The sequence below is a fragment of the Phasianus colchicus genome, chromosome 14, assembly GCF_987193195.1.
Source record: "Phasianus colchicus chromosome 14, bPhaCol1.hap1.1, whole genome shotgun sequence".
Lineage (NCBI taxonomy): Eukaryota > Metazoa > Chordata > Aves > Galliformes > Phasianidae > Phasianus > Phasianus colchicus.
The window spans coordinates 19,044,889-19,062,824 of NC_143449.1; the positions used below are offsets into that span (position 1 = coordinate 19,044,889).

General features: G+C 58.9%; 2 protein-coding genes across 10 annotated transcripts; one reads left to right on the top strand and one right to left on the bottom strand.

The window, feature by feature from the left end:
• Positions 1-47: 47 nt before the first annotated feature.
• ARR3 (arrestin 3) lies at positions 48-10,638 on the bottom strand. 8 transcript variants are annotated; one of them, XM_090150514.1, is made up of 18 exons: positions 7,521-8,753; positions 5,351-7,221; positions 5,152-5,182; positions 4,777-4,837; positions 4,410-4,454; positions 3,979-4,178; positions 3,826-3,885; positions 3,580-3,647; positions 3,159-3,294; positions 2,955-3,039; positions 2,778-2,850; positions 2,175-2,312; positions 1,888-1,971; positions 1,570-1,593; positions 1,410-1,462; positions 1,065-1,074; positions 535-537; positions 48-319 (listed from the first exon to the last, which is right to left on the bottom strand). In XM_090150514.1, the coding sequence occupies exons 2-18, from the start codon at positions 5,365-5,367 to the stop codon at positions 220-222; spliced, it is 1,188 nt and encodes a 395-aa protein (XP_090006640.1). In that variant the 5' UTR covers positions 5,368-7,221; positions 7,521-8,753; the 3' UTR covers positions 48-219. The 8 variants fall into 8 exon arrangements, 7 of the variants coding, with proteins under 7 accessions (XP_090006640.1, XP_090006636.1, XP_090006635.1 ...); XR_016471185.1 differs by lacking the exons at positions 535-537; positions 7,521-8,753 and adding an exon at positions 10,239-10,638 and having other exon boundaries at positions 253-319; positions 1,065-1,462; positions 3,826-4,178; XM_090150510.1 differs by lacking the exons at positions 48-319; positions 535-537; positions 7,521-8,753 and adding an exon at positions 10,239-10,638 and having other exon boundaries at positions 1,047-1,462; positions 3,826-4,178; positions 5,351-5,396; positions 6,446-7,221.
• LOC116229498 (phosphatidylinositol 3,4,5-trisphosphate 5-phosphatase 2-like) lies at positions 8,893-17,845 on the top strand. Of its 2 annotated transcripts, XM_090150507.1 has the most exons (27): positions 8,893-9,012; positions 9,162-9,540; positions 10,306-10,369; positions 10,696-10,907; positions 10,983-11,127; positions 11,367-11,507; positions 11,606-11,693; positions 11,838-11,996; positions 12,217-12,321; positions 12,410-12,524; positions 12,673-12,779; positions 13,047-13,149; positions 13,480-13,676; positions 13,753-13,870; positions 13,951-14,047; positions 14,178-14,316; positions 14,388-14,487; positions 14,773-14,861; positions 15,074-15,155; positions 15,238-15,327; positions 15,399-15,515; positions 15,604-15,692; positions 15,821-15,908; positions 15,976-16,131; positions 16,206-16,278; positions 16,356-16,794; positions 16,994-17,845. In XM_090150507.1, exons 2-27 carry the CDS (start codon positions 9,273-9,275, stop codon positions 17,207-17,209), a joined length of 3,597 nt encoding a protein of 1,198 aa, XP_090006633.1. In that variant the 5' UTR covers positions 8,893-9,012; positions 9,162-9,272; the 3' UTR covers positions 17,210-17,845. The 2 variants fall into 2 exon arrangements, with proteins under 2 accessions (XP_090006633.1, XP_031449849.1); XM_031593989.2 differs by lacking the exon at positions 8,893-9,012 and having other exon boundaries at positions 9,254-9,540; positions 10,769-10,907; positions 11,910-11,996.
• The last annotated feature ends 91 nt before the right edge of the window (positions 17,846-17,936 follow it).

The following is a 17,936-nucleotide window of genomic DNA, read 5'->3' on the forward strand; positions in this document are numbered from 1 at the left end:
GCTCCGTTTCTCGTTTCGTGTCGGTTTATTTATAAACGCACCGAAAACATCGCGTAATTCAGACCGGTGACGGACGAGAACGGACAGCCCGATAGCAGCGCCGGGGCAGGAGGGCACGGCAGGGCACGGCAGGGCAGCTACGGGGCACGCGGGGCTGAGCGCGGGCAGGGCTGCGGGTGCTATGGGGTACAGCCCCCCGCGCCTCCGTCTGCGGGCAGCTCAGCTCTCCTCCTTCTCGCCTTCCTCCTTCTCGTCTTCATCGTCTTTTTCTCCCTTGAGCTTCTGGCGGGCGAACTCCTCGATGACGATGTCCTCCTCGCTGCAAGGAGCGCGGTGCAGTTGCAGCGATTGAATCCCACCCCAAACCCGGCTCCCCCCGCAGACACCCTGCGGCCGTGCGGCCCCAGGTGGGGCGGCTCAGGAGCCGGGGGAGGGCCGGCAGCTTCGGGGGGTTTCATTCAAGGCAGCGTTTTGCAGTGTCAAGGGGAAAAAGGAAGGGAAGGGAGCTGAAGTGGTGACAAAGGGATTCGTTACCTCCTTGCAAAAGGCAGCCAGGGAGAGCCACAAAAGGAAAAGATGGAAACGAAGAGTCAGCAAAAGCAAATCCAAGAGCGTGTGAATATGAAATGACCCGGTGAAATCTGCGGGGTGTGACGTGGGGGCAAAGCGGGAGCTTTTCTTCTCTGTTAGCCTCCGTGTCCTTGCTGAGCTGAGGCGGTGCTGGTCTGCAGCACGAGAGCCCCACAGCTGCAGACTGAGCTTCCAGGCCACAAACCCCCATATTTGTGCCCCAGTGCAGGGTGTTACCAAACACAGAACCAGTCTCTGGGAGCTGGTAGCCATGGCTGCCATCAATAGGCCCACAACCCCCATCCTGTCGGCTGTGCTATTGTAGGGGACGCTGTGCTGTCTGCTGTGACACGTGCACAAGGCTTCTGGCGTGGATCTTCTAATTTAAGAACACCTCCATCACCCAAAGCGGAATGGAGCAGCTCACTGTCTGTGATGGGTTTGTGTGATTTGCGTGTTGGAGGAAACGCAGTCTGAGGTGTAAGTAAACTTACCTTGGTTTATCTGTGTAGTCCGTTTATAAGCACGGCATGGGAAGGCAGGGATTGAAATAGAGATGTTTATAGTTAGTACAGAAATGACATTCAACAGACATCTCAATGCTCAGGTGCTTTTCTGGGCAGCCAGCCATGGGTGGGTGGCAGCAGGGAGCAGAGCTCCTCCAGCACGCTGTCTGGTCCTGAGCAGCACGTGGCTGATGAGTCACATGTGTCTCATTTTCTGGAGCACGTCATCCAACCATTGGGACTTTCCAGAGCCATCAGTCCTATCAGTTCCCCCATGAACAGGAACTACATTTTCTTCCCTGGTGTTTCTGCAGCATGTCAGGTGCTACTCACCATCCACAGGCTTCGGGTGCATCAGGATGACGGGCAGCTCAACACCGACATCACTGGAAGCAGAAGCACTTCCCTCAGTGAACCCACCCAGTGCTGCACAACGCTGGCTCTGGCTCTGCACTGTGCTGGCACTGAGCACTGTGGGCAGCTCCCTCCTTACCTGGAAGTGAGATCCCCCAGGATGCTGTGGCCATGGAGAGAAAGGAAAGAAATCAGCAAAGGAAGAAGAGAAGGGTTTCAGTTTTTTTTGCTTTGAAATAAAATGCTTTATAATAGGTGAGGGGCAGTAGTGATGGAGACGGAGAGGATGATGTGGACCCCAGCTGCCTCCACAGTCCTTGGAAATGGGCAGGGAGAAAGGAGCCCACAGCATGAGCTCCTTCTCATTGCATCCATCCCCTCGTCACCAGCCCAGTGGAACAAGACCCCATGGCATGACCCAAGAGGGGGTCCCTGCCACCATGCCCACAGAGCTCACCCTCCTCGGGACACCACCAGGTTGACCTTCACTTTATAGGACACCAGGATCCCCAGCACCTCCTTGTCCATGCCAGGTCTCAGGCTAGGAGAGAGGCAGAGCGGAGCTGTGACACGCAGCCAACCTCATGACCCCTACAGCAATTGTACTGATGTGGGGTGCACTAGGTTGTAGTGCAAAGCAGTGTGGCAGACAGACACAAGGGATGATCAGTGGCTGAGGCCACAGCTTCTGGAGGCCACTTGAGGTGCCTGAGCTGAGATTTGCTCTGATGCAGAGGCTCTTACATGGTGGTGGAGGCCAGGTTGGTGTCCTCGTGCTTGAGCTTGCCATCAAGAGCCAGGCCTCGCTTCTCCCGGTTGGCCGAGAGCGTGGGGGTGACAGAGTATGTTTTGGAGAAGGTGGAGTTGGCTGCCACATTCTCACTAGAAGGGTCAGGAGAGGAGAGCTCAGAGCCAGCACCCCCCGATCGGTGCTCAGCGCCGTGCAGTGTGACGTCCTTCCCGCCCCGTCCTCCCCTCCCCGCGCAGCTGCCTGGGCTCATTTCCTCCTTTTGCTCCTTCCCACAACCACTTCTTTTTTTCTGCCTTCCCACCTTTGCTCTGTCACTCTTCTTTCTGAGGAGCACAGAGACCTCGTCAGGCTGCGGCTGGGCTCAAGATGCAAAACGAGGAGAGGAAGCAGCCTAGGGGCAGCTGTGCACCTTTCCCCAGGGACGTCCCCAGGCTCAAGCTGGGCCCTCAGTGTCTGCAGCCTTCCCTCTCCTCCGCTTCCTCGCATCTGCACTTCTAACCTTGATCTTACTCAGTGTAAAACCATTACCACCACCAGCTTCTCTTACTCTCCCTCCCTCCTCTCCCTCAGCTGTTTGCCAGCTCTTTTTTACTCACTTGATCTCCTCCATGCACACAGTCTTTGAGTATTTGTCCAGAGAGTAGAGAACCACATCTGTGATCTGATCAACTGGAGGCAGACAGGAGGGAGCAGCATTGGCATGGCGGCAGAGACCCAGGCCCACATTCCCCATCTCCAACCCAACACAGTGGTTCTGGGACAACTCCTCTCACCTGCAATCTTAATTTTTTTCACGATCTTGTTGGTAGTGTTGTTGATATTGACAGTCACGTTGATGGGTTCTCCATGGTAGTAGATCTGCAGTCAGAAGAAGCTCAGTCACGTGGCCGGCAAGTGAGGTTGGGGACAAAGAAGTCCTGGTCCCCATCCCTGGGAGCACACATGGTAGCTGGAGCTGGGAGCAGCCCCCCACTGACCTCCTTTTCCAGGGTGGCCTCGAGGTGCAGGGGCTTGTCAGACATCATGAACTGCCGGGTGGTCTCTGACTTGGGCCCTGGGCCTGTCTTCAAAGGTGCAAACTGGATCTTGCGGATGACAAGGCGCACGGAGTTCCTGCAGGGCGAGAAGCTGTCACCCCTTGGCCTCCCCGGGCACACATGGCTTGTCTATGGAGCACCTCAATTCCTCCATTCAAACAGTGCAGTCTACAGGCTGCTCTGAGGATGGGGTGGACACGGGCATAGGGACTGTCACCCTTCCTTTAGGCAAAGTCCCCAGCCCAAGCATGACACGAGCAGGCATTGCAGCCTTGTCTCAGCTCCGGAGGTGATCACCCCCAAATGGTGCAGTTGTTCAGTTTCAGGGCAGAGGAAAAGGATAAGGGTTCCCCTCAAATACCGCTTGTGAATCTTCTCCTCCAGGTTTTCAGCACAAAACCCTTTGACCTCGAAGTCCACGCCGCAGGCCTGGGAGGACATGTTGGGTTACAAAGAGGCTCTGAGCTGCACGAGGTTCTGATTTGTTCCCCTCCTTCCCCCACCACATCCCTGCAGATCCCAGCCCTGCTTCCAGCTGTCCATCCCTTCCAACCTCTTCCCCATGAGAGAGAAACAACCTGGGGGACAGGCTGGGACAGCACCTGACCTTTCCCACATCATCCGGTCCCGGCTGGAGAGTGACTGAGCAGGGCAAGTTGGTGGCAATCTGGGCAGAACAGAGACAGAGAGCAGACAGAGAGTGTGCCCAAGGGTGATCCCCATAGAGATGCGTGGTTGGGAAGCACCAAGCAACCCTTACCTCAAAGGTGAAGGGGTAGGCGTTCTCGCCGAGCTTCTTCAGAAGCTTCTCCTGCAGAGAGGTGAGGGTTTTGGGCACCTGCTCAGGCACCGGTGGGAAGATCTGCGTGGTCAGGACGTAGAGGTCCTTCCTGAAGGTCAGTCCAATGACATCCAGGTCATCTCGGCCGTAGCGGAAGGCGCATGTGAGTGTCACGTACACTGGGGCCAGCGTGGGGTGAGAATGGAGGGCAGCGAGGAGGGAAAGGAGCAGGGGAAGGGTTGGGAAAGGAGGAAAGAAAGACAAGCTGTGTTTATAGCTTACTGGCATTAAAAGCAGATCTCAGACGCCAAGTAGAAAGTTAATGAGATTCATCAGATCTCTTCAAGGCATGGCTACCCACAGGGGTTGCGTCCCTGCCCTGTGTAACGTGGGCTTTTGTGCCTTCTTACCTTTTCTGTCCTTTAGGTACTCCGGGTCGATGAGGCAGACACCATCTGCAAATAACAGGAGAGAAGAGGTGGTGAACTGGGTGTGCTGGAGAGAGGGAAGGTCCTTGTGAGAATACTCTGAAGTCAAAATGCTCAGCCAGGAGAGCTGCCTCCAGGGAACCTGCCTGCATGGGGATGGTGACCCTTCCTTCAGCATCTCCACCCCCAGGGCTTACTTGCAAAGGGATTTTGCTTTATTAGTATTGCTCCAAGATATTTGTAGGAAAATGAGATGTTTGCTCCTCTGGAGTTGCCCTCTCTCCTCCCTCCACACAGAGCAGCGTTTGAGGCCACTCACTGCCTTCTGCACCTTGGGAACCCCACTCACCCACAGCATCCACCGACTCCACGTGGTCCACAAAGTCCCTCTTCCCCAGGTAGATGGACAGCTGGAGGAGCCCATGGCAAATGGAAACAACACATCAGGTTAGTGGGTGCTGAGCTTTGTGATGCTGCAGGTGTTTGGTGTGAAGGAGCAGGCATCGCATTGTAGGAATTGTGTGTGTTTTTTAAAACACTTGTTTTGAAAAGTGACCCCAGCGATGGCACCATAGCAGGCATAGGGGAATCAGGAGGTTGCAGAGGGAATGGCAACCTGGGCTGCGTCCTCTGTCCCCCCAAATGAGGCCCCTGCAGCCTTATCATCGGGCACCACCAGTTCATCTGCACTGGGAACGGACCCACACGTGCCCGATGGACTCACCTTCCCGTTGGGGCTGGTCTTCTTGAATACCCTGCAGGAAAAGCACACAGCAGTGGTGAGGCTGGGGGCAGCGCTGCTCTCTTCCCAGAGAGGAGCATCCCCAGGAGCTGTGCCCAGGCAGGCAGATATGTCCCAGCCTTGGGATTCGGTGTCCTACAGGCTCACAGCACAGACCCTCAGCATGTGGCCTTACACTTACTTTGATCCTTCTGCCATTGTAAGTCAGGTGCCACACAGCCAGGAACCTGCAGGGAGAGATGGGGGAAATGCTGGAGGTGGGAACAGGAGACCCATTGGCCATCACCAGCAATGGGGACTCAATGGTTCGTGTGCCAATGCTCTGCAGAGCCACTGGCAATGGCCCTCCTGGGGGTTGGCACTGTGAGCAGCATGGCTGGAGGCTCAGCAGGGCTCAGATGCTCTATTTGCATCCCAAGCTGCCATGCTTCCTCAGGACCTTATGGGGTTGGGGGTACACCCCAGTGGTGGAGCTGCTGGAGACTGCAGCTGCTGGAAATTTGCTGCCATCACCTACCAGGAGAAGCATACTCATTGTCCTCACTCACAGGGGAGTAAGGAAACCACGGGCGGGGGACCCCAGTGCCATTCAGAGCCCCATCCCACACTCACCGACAGCCCCAGAGCCGCAGTGGGACAGGACCGAGGGGGGGCTGTTGCTTTTTGCTTGATCAACACCAGCGTCCAGAATTAAACCATTAAAATATCTTGCTGATTGTTGGCTGATTTGTGGGGAGATCAGAAGGGATGAGCTCTGCTTCTTAAACTTAGGCAGCTCTGACATTAGCCGGGCTTAAGGCCAGGCAAGATTTTAAGCCCCAGGGGCGCGTGGGCAGAATCACCCCTTTATGTAACCAGTGATGGTGGAGAGAAGGGAAAAAGCGATAGGGAGGAAGTGGAGGGAAGATGATGATGCTCTTCCCCATGGGAAAACAAAGGGTCAGTCCCAAACATGGGCTCTGGAATGGCCTCAGGTGGGCTGTGGGTCTTGGACATCCTAATCCACAGGATTCCTTGGGAGCAGCAGGTTGAGGCGCTGAGAGAGCAGGATTTGTGTGATGGGGAAAAGGAGGATGAAAGGAGAAAGAGAAGAGCCGACGTCTTCCTTTGGGTGCCAGAGCTCCAAGAATGGGCTCTGGGATTCCTGGCTTGGCCAAGCCCTCCTGCACTAAGGATGCCTACACCCGTACTGAAACCCACCCAGCTGCAGGCTGCCCTCCTTCCAGCCACCACTCTGCCATGGACATCCTTGCCCGTTCAGCACAGCAGCACTCACCTGGGGTCGGATGCACGTTCTTCTCTTCCTCTCCTGCTTGTCCTGCTGCCACCTGCTCAGCACGGCTGCTCCCAGCTCTGTGCCCTCTTATAGCCACCCGCTCCCTCCCCGAATCTCGCCCACCAGGCTTTGGCTGGGGGTGTGCCATGTGTGTGCGTGCACTATGGGAGAGGTATTTTGGGGCTGGAATCCTATTAGTTTCTTAACCAGGGAGATACTTTGTGAGTAAGAGTGGGCTATAAATGGGGTGGTGGCTGGAGCCCTGGGAAAGCAGATTATGGAGATTGGTAAAGCTTAGGGGTGAAGTGATGGTAATTGGGGTGGAAGCGCCTGGCAGGCAGGGTGCAGGTCCTCACATGGTGGTGGATGGGGACAGCAGAAGGGAAGGAAGGGGCTTCCTGGTTGGGTTCCTTCCTTGTGCACCCTGTGGGGCTGCCATGATGAGGCCAGGCACCTCCTAAATCCTGCTATAGGTATTGGGACAGCTGTGCCACCTTGGGAAGGACCTTGAGCCCCTCAGGACCCAGAATCAATCCCTGGGCAGTGAGCGGTGTGTGCATCCCTGACCCCCATCCTGCCCTCAGCGCACAGACAGATGGTGGAGGGAGAATAGAAACCAAAGAGAGAAGGCCCAGGGACAGTGGTTCACAAGATGATGGTGTGAACACGCCCATGAGGGCTGCTCCATCACCAGGCTCCGTCCTGTGGTCATTTCATAACGCTGCAGGCTGGCCTCACCTTTCCTGGTTAACGTGTTGTTAATTCAGGGTGCACATCTGCAAATAAGAAAACTGTGAAAGTACCAAGTGGGTCCATATTGGGGGCTGCTGTCCCGCAGTGTGGGGACACACACACAGGTGGTGGGGATGGAACACCCCACAACCACCCCACTGAGCACACGGCAGTGCGGGGCTGCGGCTGCCAGCACGTGCTGACCGGGTCCAGGACTTGTGATCTCTTTAATTGCACACACAGAGCTGCTTACGCTGCAGATTAGCAGGCACTATTTCTGCCAAGGGCAGGGGCCACGTGAACTGTGACCTTCCCAGTGGTGGAGGTCTGGCTGCAGCCTTACCTGGGTTCCTGCTCGCGTCGGTGCGGCTGCAGCACAGGCAATGGGACACCAGGGTCTGCAGCCCACCTGTCTCTGTGTTTGGATTGCTGGGCTTTGCCCTGCTCCTGCTGGATAAATGGCATGAAGCCTCACCTGCAGGTCCCCACACTGTGCTGCTCCACTCACGCACTGCTGCAGGGCGGGCTGACAGACAGACAGCAATGATTTCCCAAAGCCCCTGGCAGCGTTGTGCCTTCCTGCCCTGAGCTGGATTAGGTTCTGTGGTCAGCACTAATCCTGCCCGCCGCCAGACCCGTGGCCACAGGAATGGTTAAGTAACAGCTGAAAGCAGGACTGGTGGGAGAGGGTCTCCAGGTGGTGAAATCCCCAGTCACTGCCCCATGCCATGCAGCTGTGCTTGGGATGGGCTGAGAGATGGGAACGCCACCAGCCCATAGCTGATAGCCCCAAACCAGGTGGTGGCCCCTCGAGGTGCCCAGGTTCTTCGTCAGTGCCAGGAGCTCAGGGGATGCCTTGGAGAGGTTTGTGCAGAGGGTGGTGGGGATGTCCTTGTGCCTGGTGCTGCTTGCTGCAGGGGGTACCCACGTGCTGGTGTTGTAAACTGCCCGGAGCAAATCGTGCAAAAAGAGCAGGGAGGAACCAGGCTGGCGTGGGTGGTGAAGCCCCCATCCCATCTCTCCTGCAGCAGATGGTGGCTGCAGCTTGTCTGTAATTAACAGTGCCGTGGTGCTAATCACCCTAACGCAGCCTTGTTGGCAGCTGCCCCACGCAGCTCTTGGCACGTGGGGTCTGCTTACTGCAAGCCACGAGGAGCAAAACCTCAGTGTGATGGTCCCCATGCCCTCCCTGAGCCCCTCGCTTCCCCTCTCCCTGAAGCTAGGGCACCCCTGCATAGAATTAGTGAATGCAGCAGTGGGGCCCTGGGCAGCCTGGTCTAGCATTAGGTGGGAAGGTTGGTGGCCCTGTATGTGGCAGGGGGGTTGGAGATTCATGATCCTTGAGGTCCCTTCCAACCCTGGCAATTCTGTGATTCTGTCTGAGTACCTACTTTTCTCACCCACCCAATGCCCACAGCATCACCATCTCTGCATGGCTGGAGCTCAGCCCCACGCTGCAGCCATATCCCCGCGTGCAGGCATCCCCATCACTGCCAGCCCCGGCACAGCGCAGTGATGCCATGCAGCCCTCCATCCCTTCCGCTGGGTACAACTGTGGGGTGGGGCTCTGGGCTTGCATGGCAGCGGGGTGGTGGTGCTTGGGCAGCCCCCACTGTGCTCGGGGCCCTGCATGGCTGCCGGCTTCCTCCTGCCAGTAGGGCTGGAGTGGGAGGAGGAACGAGGAGGCTGTCCCAGATGTGGAGTGAGCAGAGCGTAAAGGAGGAAGAGTGTGGGCAGGCGCAGCAGTGCAGAGCGGGGACGGCGAGAAGTGGGCCTGGCTGCAGGGGACGGGCGGTGGGGGCACAGGGGGTGCAGTGCCATGTCTGCGAGAGAGGGTGAGTACCTCTGGTGACATACGGGGTCCCATGTGCCACCAGGATGTCCGTGTGGCCTCATGCTTGTTGTGCAGCGGGGCAGGATGCTGGTGGGGTGGTGCTGCCACGGGTCCCTGATCTGCCCCTCTCTGCTCCCCTTCACTCTGCAGGCTGCAGCCACCCGTGATGAGGAGCATCTGGACCCCCAGCTTCACCCCACAGCCCCCCCAGACCCACTCCCACTGCACTGCCCAGCTGGGGAGATCAGTGCAGGGCACCCTATGAGCAGGAGCTGCACATCACCCATCAGGATCCCCAGCCTCTGGGCCCTCACCTTCCCCTTCCTCGGCAGTCAGCCCATGTGGGGTGGGAGACACAACGCAGTGCAGCTGACATTGTGTCACCCACGAGGATGCCAGGAGCAAGCTGGTACCACCGGGACATCAGCAGGGTGGTGGCCGAGGAGCTGCTGGCCAAGGCTGGGCGGGACGGCTGCTTCCTGGTGCGGGACAGTGAGTCCATCGCAGGGGCGTACGCCCTGTGCCTCCTGTGAGTTCTGCCTCGTTTCTGCTCTTGGCTTCTTTCTTGTCCCCAGTCCCTGCAGCAGGGTGGGGGGATGGAGCAGAGCGACAGCAAGGCAGGGTTGGGGCTGCAAATCATTCGGCAGCAAAAAGGATGTGTGCAGGGTGCAGCCACCACTTCTGCTTTGCTCAGCTCTCAGTGATGGGGCTTTTTTGGTGATGCCAGTCTGGGGTGGGGGGGCCGTGCACAGCTTCCACCCCACATCCATGGGGCAGCATGCTGTGCCCTATGGGGCTGCCCACATTCAGGTGCATCTGTGTGCTTGCTTGGCCCTTGCGTGGGGTGGAGGAAGCGGCCAGCACAGCTCTCTGTGTGAATACAAACATCCCCTCTGCGTCCAGCCTCTGGCGCGCCAGCATCCGGACCACAGTGCCTGCTATTAACTTCTCAGCTGCCAGTTTGAGCAGCCCCAGCACCTAAATCACTGCTGCTGGCGGAGGCACAGGGTTGGGGCTGGCTGAGGTGGACCCCCACTACAACTGAGGGACATACTGCACAGATGTGTTGGAGATGCACAGACAATGCTTCTGCGGGTTTGGAAGGATGCCCCCCAGTTCCCTGTGGCTTTCCTGGCCAGGTGCATGATGCAAATGGCAAACACATGGTGCTGGGGAGCATGGCACACGGGGCACCCTGAGGCAGGCACAAGGTGACAGCTTCATTACCTGAAGCAGGAGCTCAGTTCCTCTACCTGCAAAGTGCACAGGGTGCAGATGCTCCGCTCTCCTGTAGGTTCCAGCGGCACGTCCACACCTACCGCATCCTGCCTGACGATGAGGGGCTGCTTTCCGTCCAGGTGAGTGCAGGAAGCAGTGCACAGGGAAGGGGGCATTCACTCCCACCTCCAACTTCTGCACTGCACACAGCAAGGTGCAGCCTGCAGCTTCCCGCACGTGGTGAGCGGTGTGGTTTGCTTTTTGCATGAGTGCAGCAGCACAGGATGTGCGAGCTTTGCACCAACCCTTTCTGCAGCGCAGCCGCCTGGGAACGATGCCACTTGGGTAGCCCCACGGCCACCCACTGCTGCTGCACCTGGGGGAGGCTTTGTGAAAATGTTGTCTCCTCTCTGTCACTATCCCTGCTGTGAGAAGCGTGCAGCGCATCCCCCATTGCCCACCCTAGCTATGAACCTGGCTGGAGGCATCTGGCTTGTGGATGCGGTACATGGTGGCCACCATCCCCTCTGCCCCCCCAGACCATAAAGGGTATCCAGGCCAAGCACTTCCGCAGCCTCCCTGAGCTGATCAGCGCCTACCAGCAGCCCAACAATGGGTTGGTGACACCACTGCTCTACCCTGTGCATCAGCTCCGGGAAGCAGCTGATGAGGACTCTGGTGAGGGCATGGGGGCAAAGGGTTGGGGCTGCTGGCAGAGAGGCGATGGTGCTGAGCTGGGATCTGTGCCTGCAGATGGGGAAGATGGAAGAGGTGGCCATGTTGGCAGCATGGTGCCCACCAGGGTTAATGGGGAGAGCACAGGGCCTGGTGCTCCCCCCACACGTCCCCACATCTCACAGCAGCTGCAGCTGAGGCTTCAGGAGCAGATCCACAGCAGGTAATGCGCTCCTCGGGGGCACTGGGGTGGGCACAGCACAGCAGGATGGAAGTGGCACGTCCCAAAAACACGAGACCAAGAGGATGCTCTTAAGGGTGCTGCCCACATCCAGCCCTGCTCATGCTGGAGCTGGAGCAGGGCACAAGATGCCTTTCCCTGTGGTTTGCAAATCCTGAGCTGAGGCTGGCACCTCTCCGAGCCTGGGTACCTCCGCTCCCAGCCACTGCTCCCCCTTACAGCCCATCCAGTGACTTCATGGGCTTCATGGCTGACTACCTGACACAGCACCTACCGCTGGACCTGGCTGCACTGCGCAGTGGGCACCCACAGCTGCGTCATCTCAGTGCTGCTCTCGTCACCGCCTGCCGGGAGCTGCACAGGTGAGTGGCACAGGGATGGCAGGAGGAGGGCAGGGCTGAGGAGCCGCCTGCTTGTCCCTGTCCATCTCCAGCTCTCGTGCTCCTCTGTCTCTCTGCAGTGAGATCGACTTCACGCTGGCGGGGCTGGAGACCCTGGCCAGAGTGTTTGAGCCCCCTGTGTCCCCACGCAGCCCGGCCAGAGAGCAGGTGAGCCCTGCAGGCTCATCCCACTTCAGGGGATGTGGGTTGTTTTGGTGCCTGAGGGTGCTGCGTGCCCTGTGATGCTCTCTGAGCACAAAGGAGGGGATGAGGTCCCTGCTGGGGACAAGGAGTTATGTGCTCCCAGTGCAGGAGGGGGCTGCAGGTCCCTGCCAGCCTTGGGCACATCCTGAACACAACCCCAGCACCAGTCCTCCTCTCCAGGGTTTCCTGGCTGGCAATCCTGACCTGGAGCTGCTCCTCAGCAAGATCTCAGCTGTCAACCACCTGCTCTCATCACTGGAGAAGAAGGTGCCCACATGCTGCCAGCTCCTTGCTGTGCTTGGCCAACTCCTCAGCTAATTAATCCCTCCAGCAAATTGCTGCTCAGCTGCACAGCCATGCACCTTTCCCCGTACTTAGGGCCCCTTACCCCATACTCCCAGTGACAGCATCTCCCAAGTCTGGGCACCTCAGCCACCCCCAGGCTGTCACCCACCATGTCCCCATCTTTCACTCCTCCTGCTGGCAGGTGCTGATGTCACTGCAGGACACGGTGTCACGGCACAACCTGGCACTGCCCAGCCCTGCAGCCCTGCCTCTAGTCACCAAGCCCATGGCCACGCAGTGCTTCGAGGTGAGGACAGGGGACACAATATGGCCCTGGTGTCTTTGTCACCCGTGGGTGGGGGCTGACCCAGGAACCCCCCCTGTCCATGCTGCAGGTGAAGGTGGGCAAGTCGCAGCGCGCAGCCCTGGCAGTGGATGTGGAGGAGGGCGCAGTGCGCATCACTAAGAGGGGCAGTGGGTCCCCAGAGGAGATCATCCCGCAGGACAAAAGTAAGGGGATGCTGCCCCCCAGTTCTCTGCACGAGGCATTTGCTGGGCTGGGCCTGGCTCCGTGGGATGGGCTGCATACCGAGCTCTGTCCCATGCCATGTGCTGTCGGACAGGAGGTCCCCCTGTACCCCTCATGCCCCACATTCAGTCCTGCAGCTGATCAAGTACCAGAGCGTGCAGAGCAAGGTGAGGCTGGTGTACAATCGTGACCTGCAGAGGAGCCTGAGCAAGGACTTCATCTTTCCCAGTGCAAAGGTGAGCAATGCGGGTGGCTTTGTGGGGGGATGCCCACCAGCCTCTCTCCCCCCACCTCCCCAGAGAGGCTGTTTTGGAAACATAGAGCCATTATTTAGCCATGCAGGGAATAGGTGCTCTTGAGGTCAAGGCCAGCCCTCTGTCAACTCTGGCACCTGAGTGCTGTTGTCTCACTGACCCTGTCTGCCTTTGAGGCTTCTGTGCTCCCCTACACCTGGGTCCAGCCCCTGAGCCCTGTATGCCCTGAGACCCCTTTATTGCCCCCAGAAGCGAGAAGCCTTCTGCCAGCTGCTGCAGCTGATGAAGATCCAACACTCCAACCTGGATGAACCTGACCTCATCTCAGTTTATGTTGGGACGTGGAACATGGGTAAGTGACCTGGCTGAGGTCATGTCATCTTGGGGGATCTTCACAGCCCACTGCAAACCTGGAACGGTTGGGAAGGGTCTGCAGGGAGCAGGCGAGGTGTGAACTGGTCCTCCCTCAGTGGGAGGGAGAGGCTGTAGAAAACCCCATCATGGCCATTTGGGGTTTGGAATTTGCTTGCCTGGTTGCTATTGGAGACACGAATACCTGGAGGGCTTTGCAGGTCTGAGATGTGCATGGGTGGACAACGGTGCTGGTGTGATGCTTCCCATCCCCAGTAGGTACTGGGGTGCAGGAGGGTGCGAAGCAGTCACTCGCTGTCCCCATCCCCAGGCAGCACACCACCACCCCGCTCCCTCGCCTCCTGGCTGACCTCGAGGGGCCTGGGACACACACAGGACGAGACCACTGCCTGCATCCCACACGACATCTACGTCATCGGCACACAGGAGAACTCCCTGGGTGACCGCGAGTGGGTCGAGTTCCTGCGTGCGTCCCTGAAGACGCTGATGGCCATCGACTACCGAGTGGTAATGACCAACTTCTGGAGATGCTTTGTCTTCCTGCAGTGTGGGAGGTGGGCGGGCTGACTGCCTCGTCCCGCAGGTGGCCCTGCAGTGCCTCTGGAGCATCAAGATGGTGGTGTTGGTGAAGCCAGAGCACGAGCGGCGCATCAGCCATGTCCACACCTCCAGCGTCAAAACAGGGATTGCCAACACTCTGGGTAGGGAAGAGGTGGGGATACTGAGCTGGGGGGGCTGCCCCACGGCACCTCCATGCCCCCTGAGCTCAGTGTCCCCACAGGGAACAAGGGGGCTGTGGGTGTCTCCTTTCTTTTCAATGGGACTTCCTTTGGTTTTGTCAACTGCCATTTGGCCTCGGGCAGCGAGAAGACCCACAGGTGATGGGGACACTGTGGGGTGGACTGGTGTGGGGTTACCCCGTCCTCCTCCTGCCTCAGGTGCAAGGGGTGGCCCCATGATACCCCACAGTGGTTGACATGTGGCTGCCATCCCTTCCGCACGGCACAGGCGGAATCAGAACTACAGTGACATCCTGCGCTCACTGGCACTGGGTGACAAACGGCTCAGCGCCTTCGACCTCACGCTGCGCTTCACCCACCTCTTCTGGTTCGGGGACCTCAACTACCGCCTGGACATGGATGTGCAGGTGTGTGTCCGTGGGGAGCTGGGCTCAGGGTGCCAGCACTGGTGCTCACTGCTCCTCCTATGCCTGCTCAGGACGTCCTGACCCATGTCACTAAGAAGGAGTTTGACATCCTCCTAGCCATGGACCAACTCAACCTGGAGCGGGAGAAGAATAAGGTGTTCCTGCAGTTCCGTGAGTGTGGGGCTGCTTGGCTGCTTGCTGCCTTCCCAGTGGTACCCAGGCACTTCCAGCTCTCTGCCAGTGCCACCTCCAGCACTGTCTCTCTGCACGGCTCTGTGCGAGGTGCTAAAAACCTGGGAAAAGTCATGTGCATCATGAACCCCTCCTGGGCAGTGCCCCCACAGCTGGGAGCATGTGGGCATGGGGAAACTCAGGGCCTGACTCCATAGGAGCAGTTTGCACCTCGGGATAGTTGGAGATGCTGGTCTCATGTCACCCGTGTGTCTTGGTTCCCAGGTGAGGGTGACATCTCCTTCCCACCCACCTACCGGTACGAGCGGGGCTCCCGGGACAACTACATGTGGCAGAAGTTCAAGACCACAGGGGTGAGTTCCTACATCAATGGGATGTGGACACAGATGGGGGATGGGGACAGTGGGACAGACGGTGCTAGATGGGGTGCTCAGCCTTCCCCTGGGGGAAGGTGAAGCTTTAGGGCCACTCTTTACATTTTCTTGGTGGTGAGGAAGAAGCAGGCTGGGAGAAAGCATTCTGATCCTAAGAGGACACCTATAGTGGTTGTTTTTCTCCTTCCTAGATGAGGATCAATGTCCCCTCGTGGTGTGACCGCATCCTCTGGAAGTCTCTCCCAGAGACCCACCTGGTCTGCAGCTCCTATGGTGAGTGGCACCTAGGGATGGGGCTGAGCCCAGTGCAGTCCCACGGCTCTGGCAGCCCACCAGCTGCCTCTCCCCATGCCAGGCTGCACTGATGACATCGTCACCAGTGACCACTCGCCCGTCTTTGCCACCTTTGAGGTGGGTGTGACGTCGCAGTTTGTGCCTAAGAAGGGTAAGGACAAGGGGACGGGGTCTGTCCCCCACTGGGACACGGCCCCCATTGAGAACCCCCATGTCCTGCAGCTCCTGGCACTGGCCCTGAGCCCCTGGCCTACATCGAGTGGGACAGCATCGAGGTGATCGTCAAAACTGCCAGCCGCAGCAAGTGCTACATCGAGTTCCACTCCTACTGCCTGGAGGGTGAGGTGCCCTGCGGCTGCAGTGCTGGGCAGGGGGGGTCGGTGCCCGGCGTGGGGCTGGAGCTGTCCCCATGGCTCTCCCCTGGCAGAGGCACAGCGCAGTGGGGAGAACACCTCGCAGAGCTGCGACATCCCTGGCTTCCTCAGGATGTGCTGGTCAGCAAAGCAGCTGCCCGTGGTATGCACGGCGGGGAGGGCTCAGCATCCTCCCACCTCCTTGTTCCCATCCCTCCAACCCTGCATGGTGTGATCACTCCCTGAGGACAGAGGCACTCCTTACCACCCTGCCCCTCTCACTTCATGCAGCTGAACCCCATCCTGCCCGACCTGGAGTACCTGGGTGACCAGCACCTGCTCCTCAGCATCAAGGGCGTGGAGAGCTGCGAGTCGTATGGTGCGCACGGGATGGGGACACGGGCAGGGTGCTGCTGGGTGTGGGGCTCACTGTGCTTCGTGTGCAGGCGAGTGCTGCATTGCGATGCGATCGATGATCGGCAGCATGGCCCAGCAGTTTGAGACCTTCCTCTTCCACCACGGCGAGGAGACGGGCTCCATGCGGGGCTGGATGAAGGTCTGCGTCCCCAAGGACAGGCGCAGCACCCGCGAGAGGCTCTATGGTAAGGTGGCACCGTGCCACCCCACTGCTGCCATGTGCCCATGTGGGGAGAAGTGACACTTCTGTGCTCTGCAGAGTGGATCAGCTTTGAGGAGGAGGAGGGTGCTCCAGCAGAAGACTCCCCTCTGTGCCCCAAGCCGCTCCTCAGGTACCCCTTCAGGCTGGGGTCCATCCTCGTGCCCCATCCCCAGGTGTCGCTGAGCCTGGTGTTGCTGTGCCCTGCAGGAGCCGACCCCGCAGCCTCCCAGAGGCGACCAGCAGCTACACCAACCCGGCCTACTTCATCTTTGAGGGACTGCCTGCCACGTGGGCATTGGGTGCTGACACACAGGAGGACAGCCCCATGCGGCATCCCCCCCAGACACGGACCCCTTTGCCCTCACCCTGCAGGTCCCTGCTGAGCCCTCCTGGTGTGGGCAGGCAGAAGCGCCCCAAATCGGCCATCCTGGTGAGGGATGTGCCAGAGAGGGGCGATTGCTCTCTGACAGCGCTGCACATGGCCACCTACCTGAGCCAGCTGGACCACATGGCCCCCAGGGGTGAAAGGGATGGCCACCAAATGCTGCTGCACCAGAGCCACAGTGCCCCTCAGCCACCCCCACCACGCTGCCAACGGGTGCCAGGGCATGGGGTGAGCTCTTACCAGGATGGCCACCACAGAGAGGTACAACCATGGGATGTGCTTCTGGCTAAGGAGCCATCCCCAGAAGCAGGGTGCTGTCCCTTTGTAGAGCCACCAATGGGAAATGGACGGCTGGAGGGGTGGCAGTGCTGGGGTGCACAGTTCATGCATTGTGGGGACACAAAGGTGGGCATTTCTGCTGTGACAGGGCTGAAACCTTCCTTTGTTTTTCTTTCCCCAGTGGTGCTGTGACAGGTCCTGCAGCACTAGCGCTGGGCCAGACCACATTGGAGCGCAGCAGCGTGAGGAGGGACTGTGTGCACATGGCTGGGACAGCACTGAGGTCTTCAGGTACCCCCCAGCCCTGGAGCTGGCAGCAGCAGGCACGGAGCAGGGCAGCACTGCTGTCCCCAGGGTCCCCAGTAGAGCCCTGCGCCTGGAGGAGGATGAGAGGTGAACCCCCTCCAGGAAGGGTGCAGGAGGCTGGGGAGACAGACCCACTGTGTGTCCCCAGATCTTCATGGACACTCAGAGGGTCCTCACTTAAGTGGGAAAAGGGTCCACTCTCTGTGTGCTCAGCCCTGCACACATCTCTGCACCATGGAAAAGTGCATGGGAGCCCCTTGGGGAGCCCACCCCAAACCCAACACCTAAACCTGGGCATGTGGGACTGGAGATGTGCCATAGTTTTCCCTTGCCAGCACTGTTGGCATCTCACCTGACCATGGCCAGCACCCAGATGTGGACCTGGCCAAGCAGTAAGTGACTGCTGTGCCTCTGCTGGGGAGTCTCAGGAGGTTCCTATGGACGTCAGATGGATGCTCTCGGGGTGTCACTGTACATCGCCATCGCCCTCCCCAAAGAAATCCAAGACCATGCTGAGCCCTACCAGCAGGGGAGAGGGGGGGGGGGAGGAGGACATATTGAGGCCCCTCAGGACAAGGAACCACTGGATGTTTGGACCTTGAGGCCCTGCACACCCTAGCTGGGGCCGAGTTCCCCAAGGAAAGCTGCAGCAGCTGCTCCTGAGGCTGCGTCCTATGGGGTGCACCGCGCTGTTATCACCCAGAATAAAGTCTCAGGGTTTGGAGGACGCTGAAGTGTGCACGTACACACGCTGAGGACACACGTCTGCTCTGCCAAGCCACGGGGAGCCCCGGCACGCATCTGCGTGCTCCCGAACC

What these genes read in the sequence shown, in the direction of transcription:
- ARR3 (XM_090150514.1), bottom strand. An exon ending in AGACCAGCCCCAACGGGAAG is followed by an intron (nt 4,838 to 5,151) that starts GTGAGTCCATCG and finishes GGGCTCCTCCAG; the next exon opens with CTGTCCATCTACCTGGGGAA. An exon ending in AACCTGGCCTCCACCACCAT is followed by an intron (nt 1,972 to 2,174) that starts GTAAGAGCCTCT and finishes CCTCTCTCCTAG; the next exon opens with CCTGAGACCTGGCATGGACA.
- LOC116229498 (XM_090150507.1), top strand. Translation starts at nt 9,273, where the DNA reads ATGAGCAGGAGCTGCACATCACCCATCAGGATCCCCAGCCTCTGGGCC. An exon ending in CCACTCCTACTGCCTGGAGG is followed by an intron (nt 15,516 to 15,603) that starts GTGAGGTGCCCT and finishes CTCCCCTGGCAG; the next exon opens with AGGCACAGCGCAGTGGGGAG. An exon ending in CACCCGCGAGAGGCTCTATG is followed by an intron (nt 16,132 to 16,205) that starts GTAAGGTGGCAC and finishes TGTGCTCTGCAG; the next exon opens with AGTGGATCAGCTTTGAGGAG.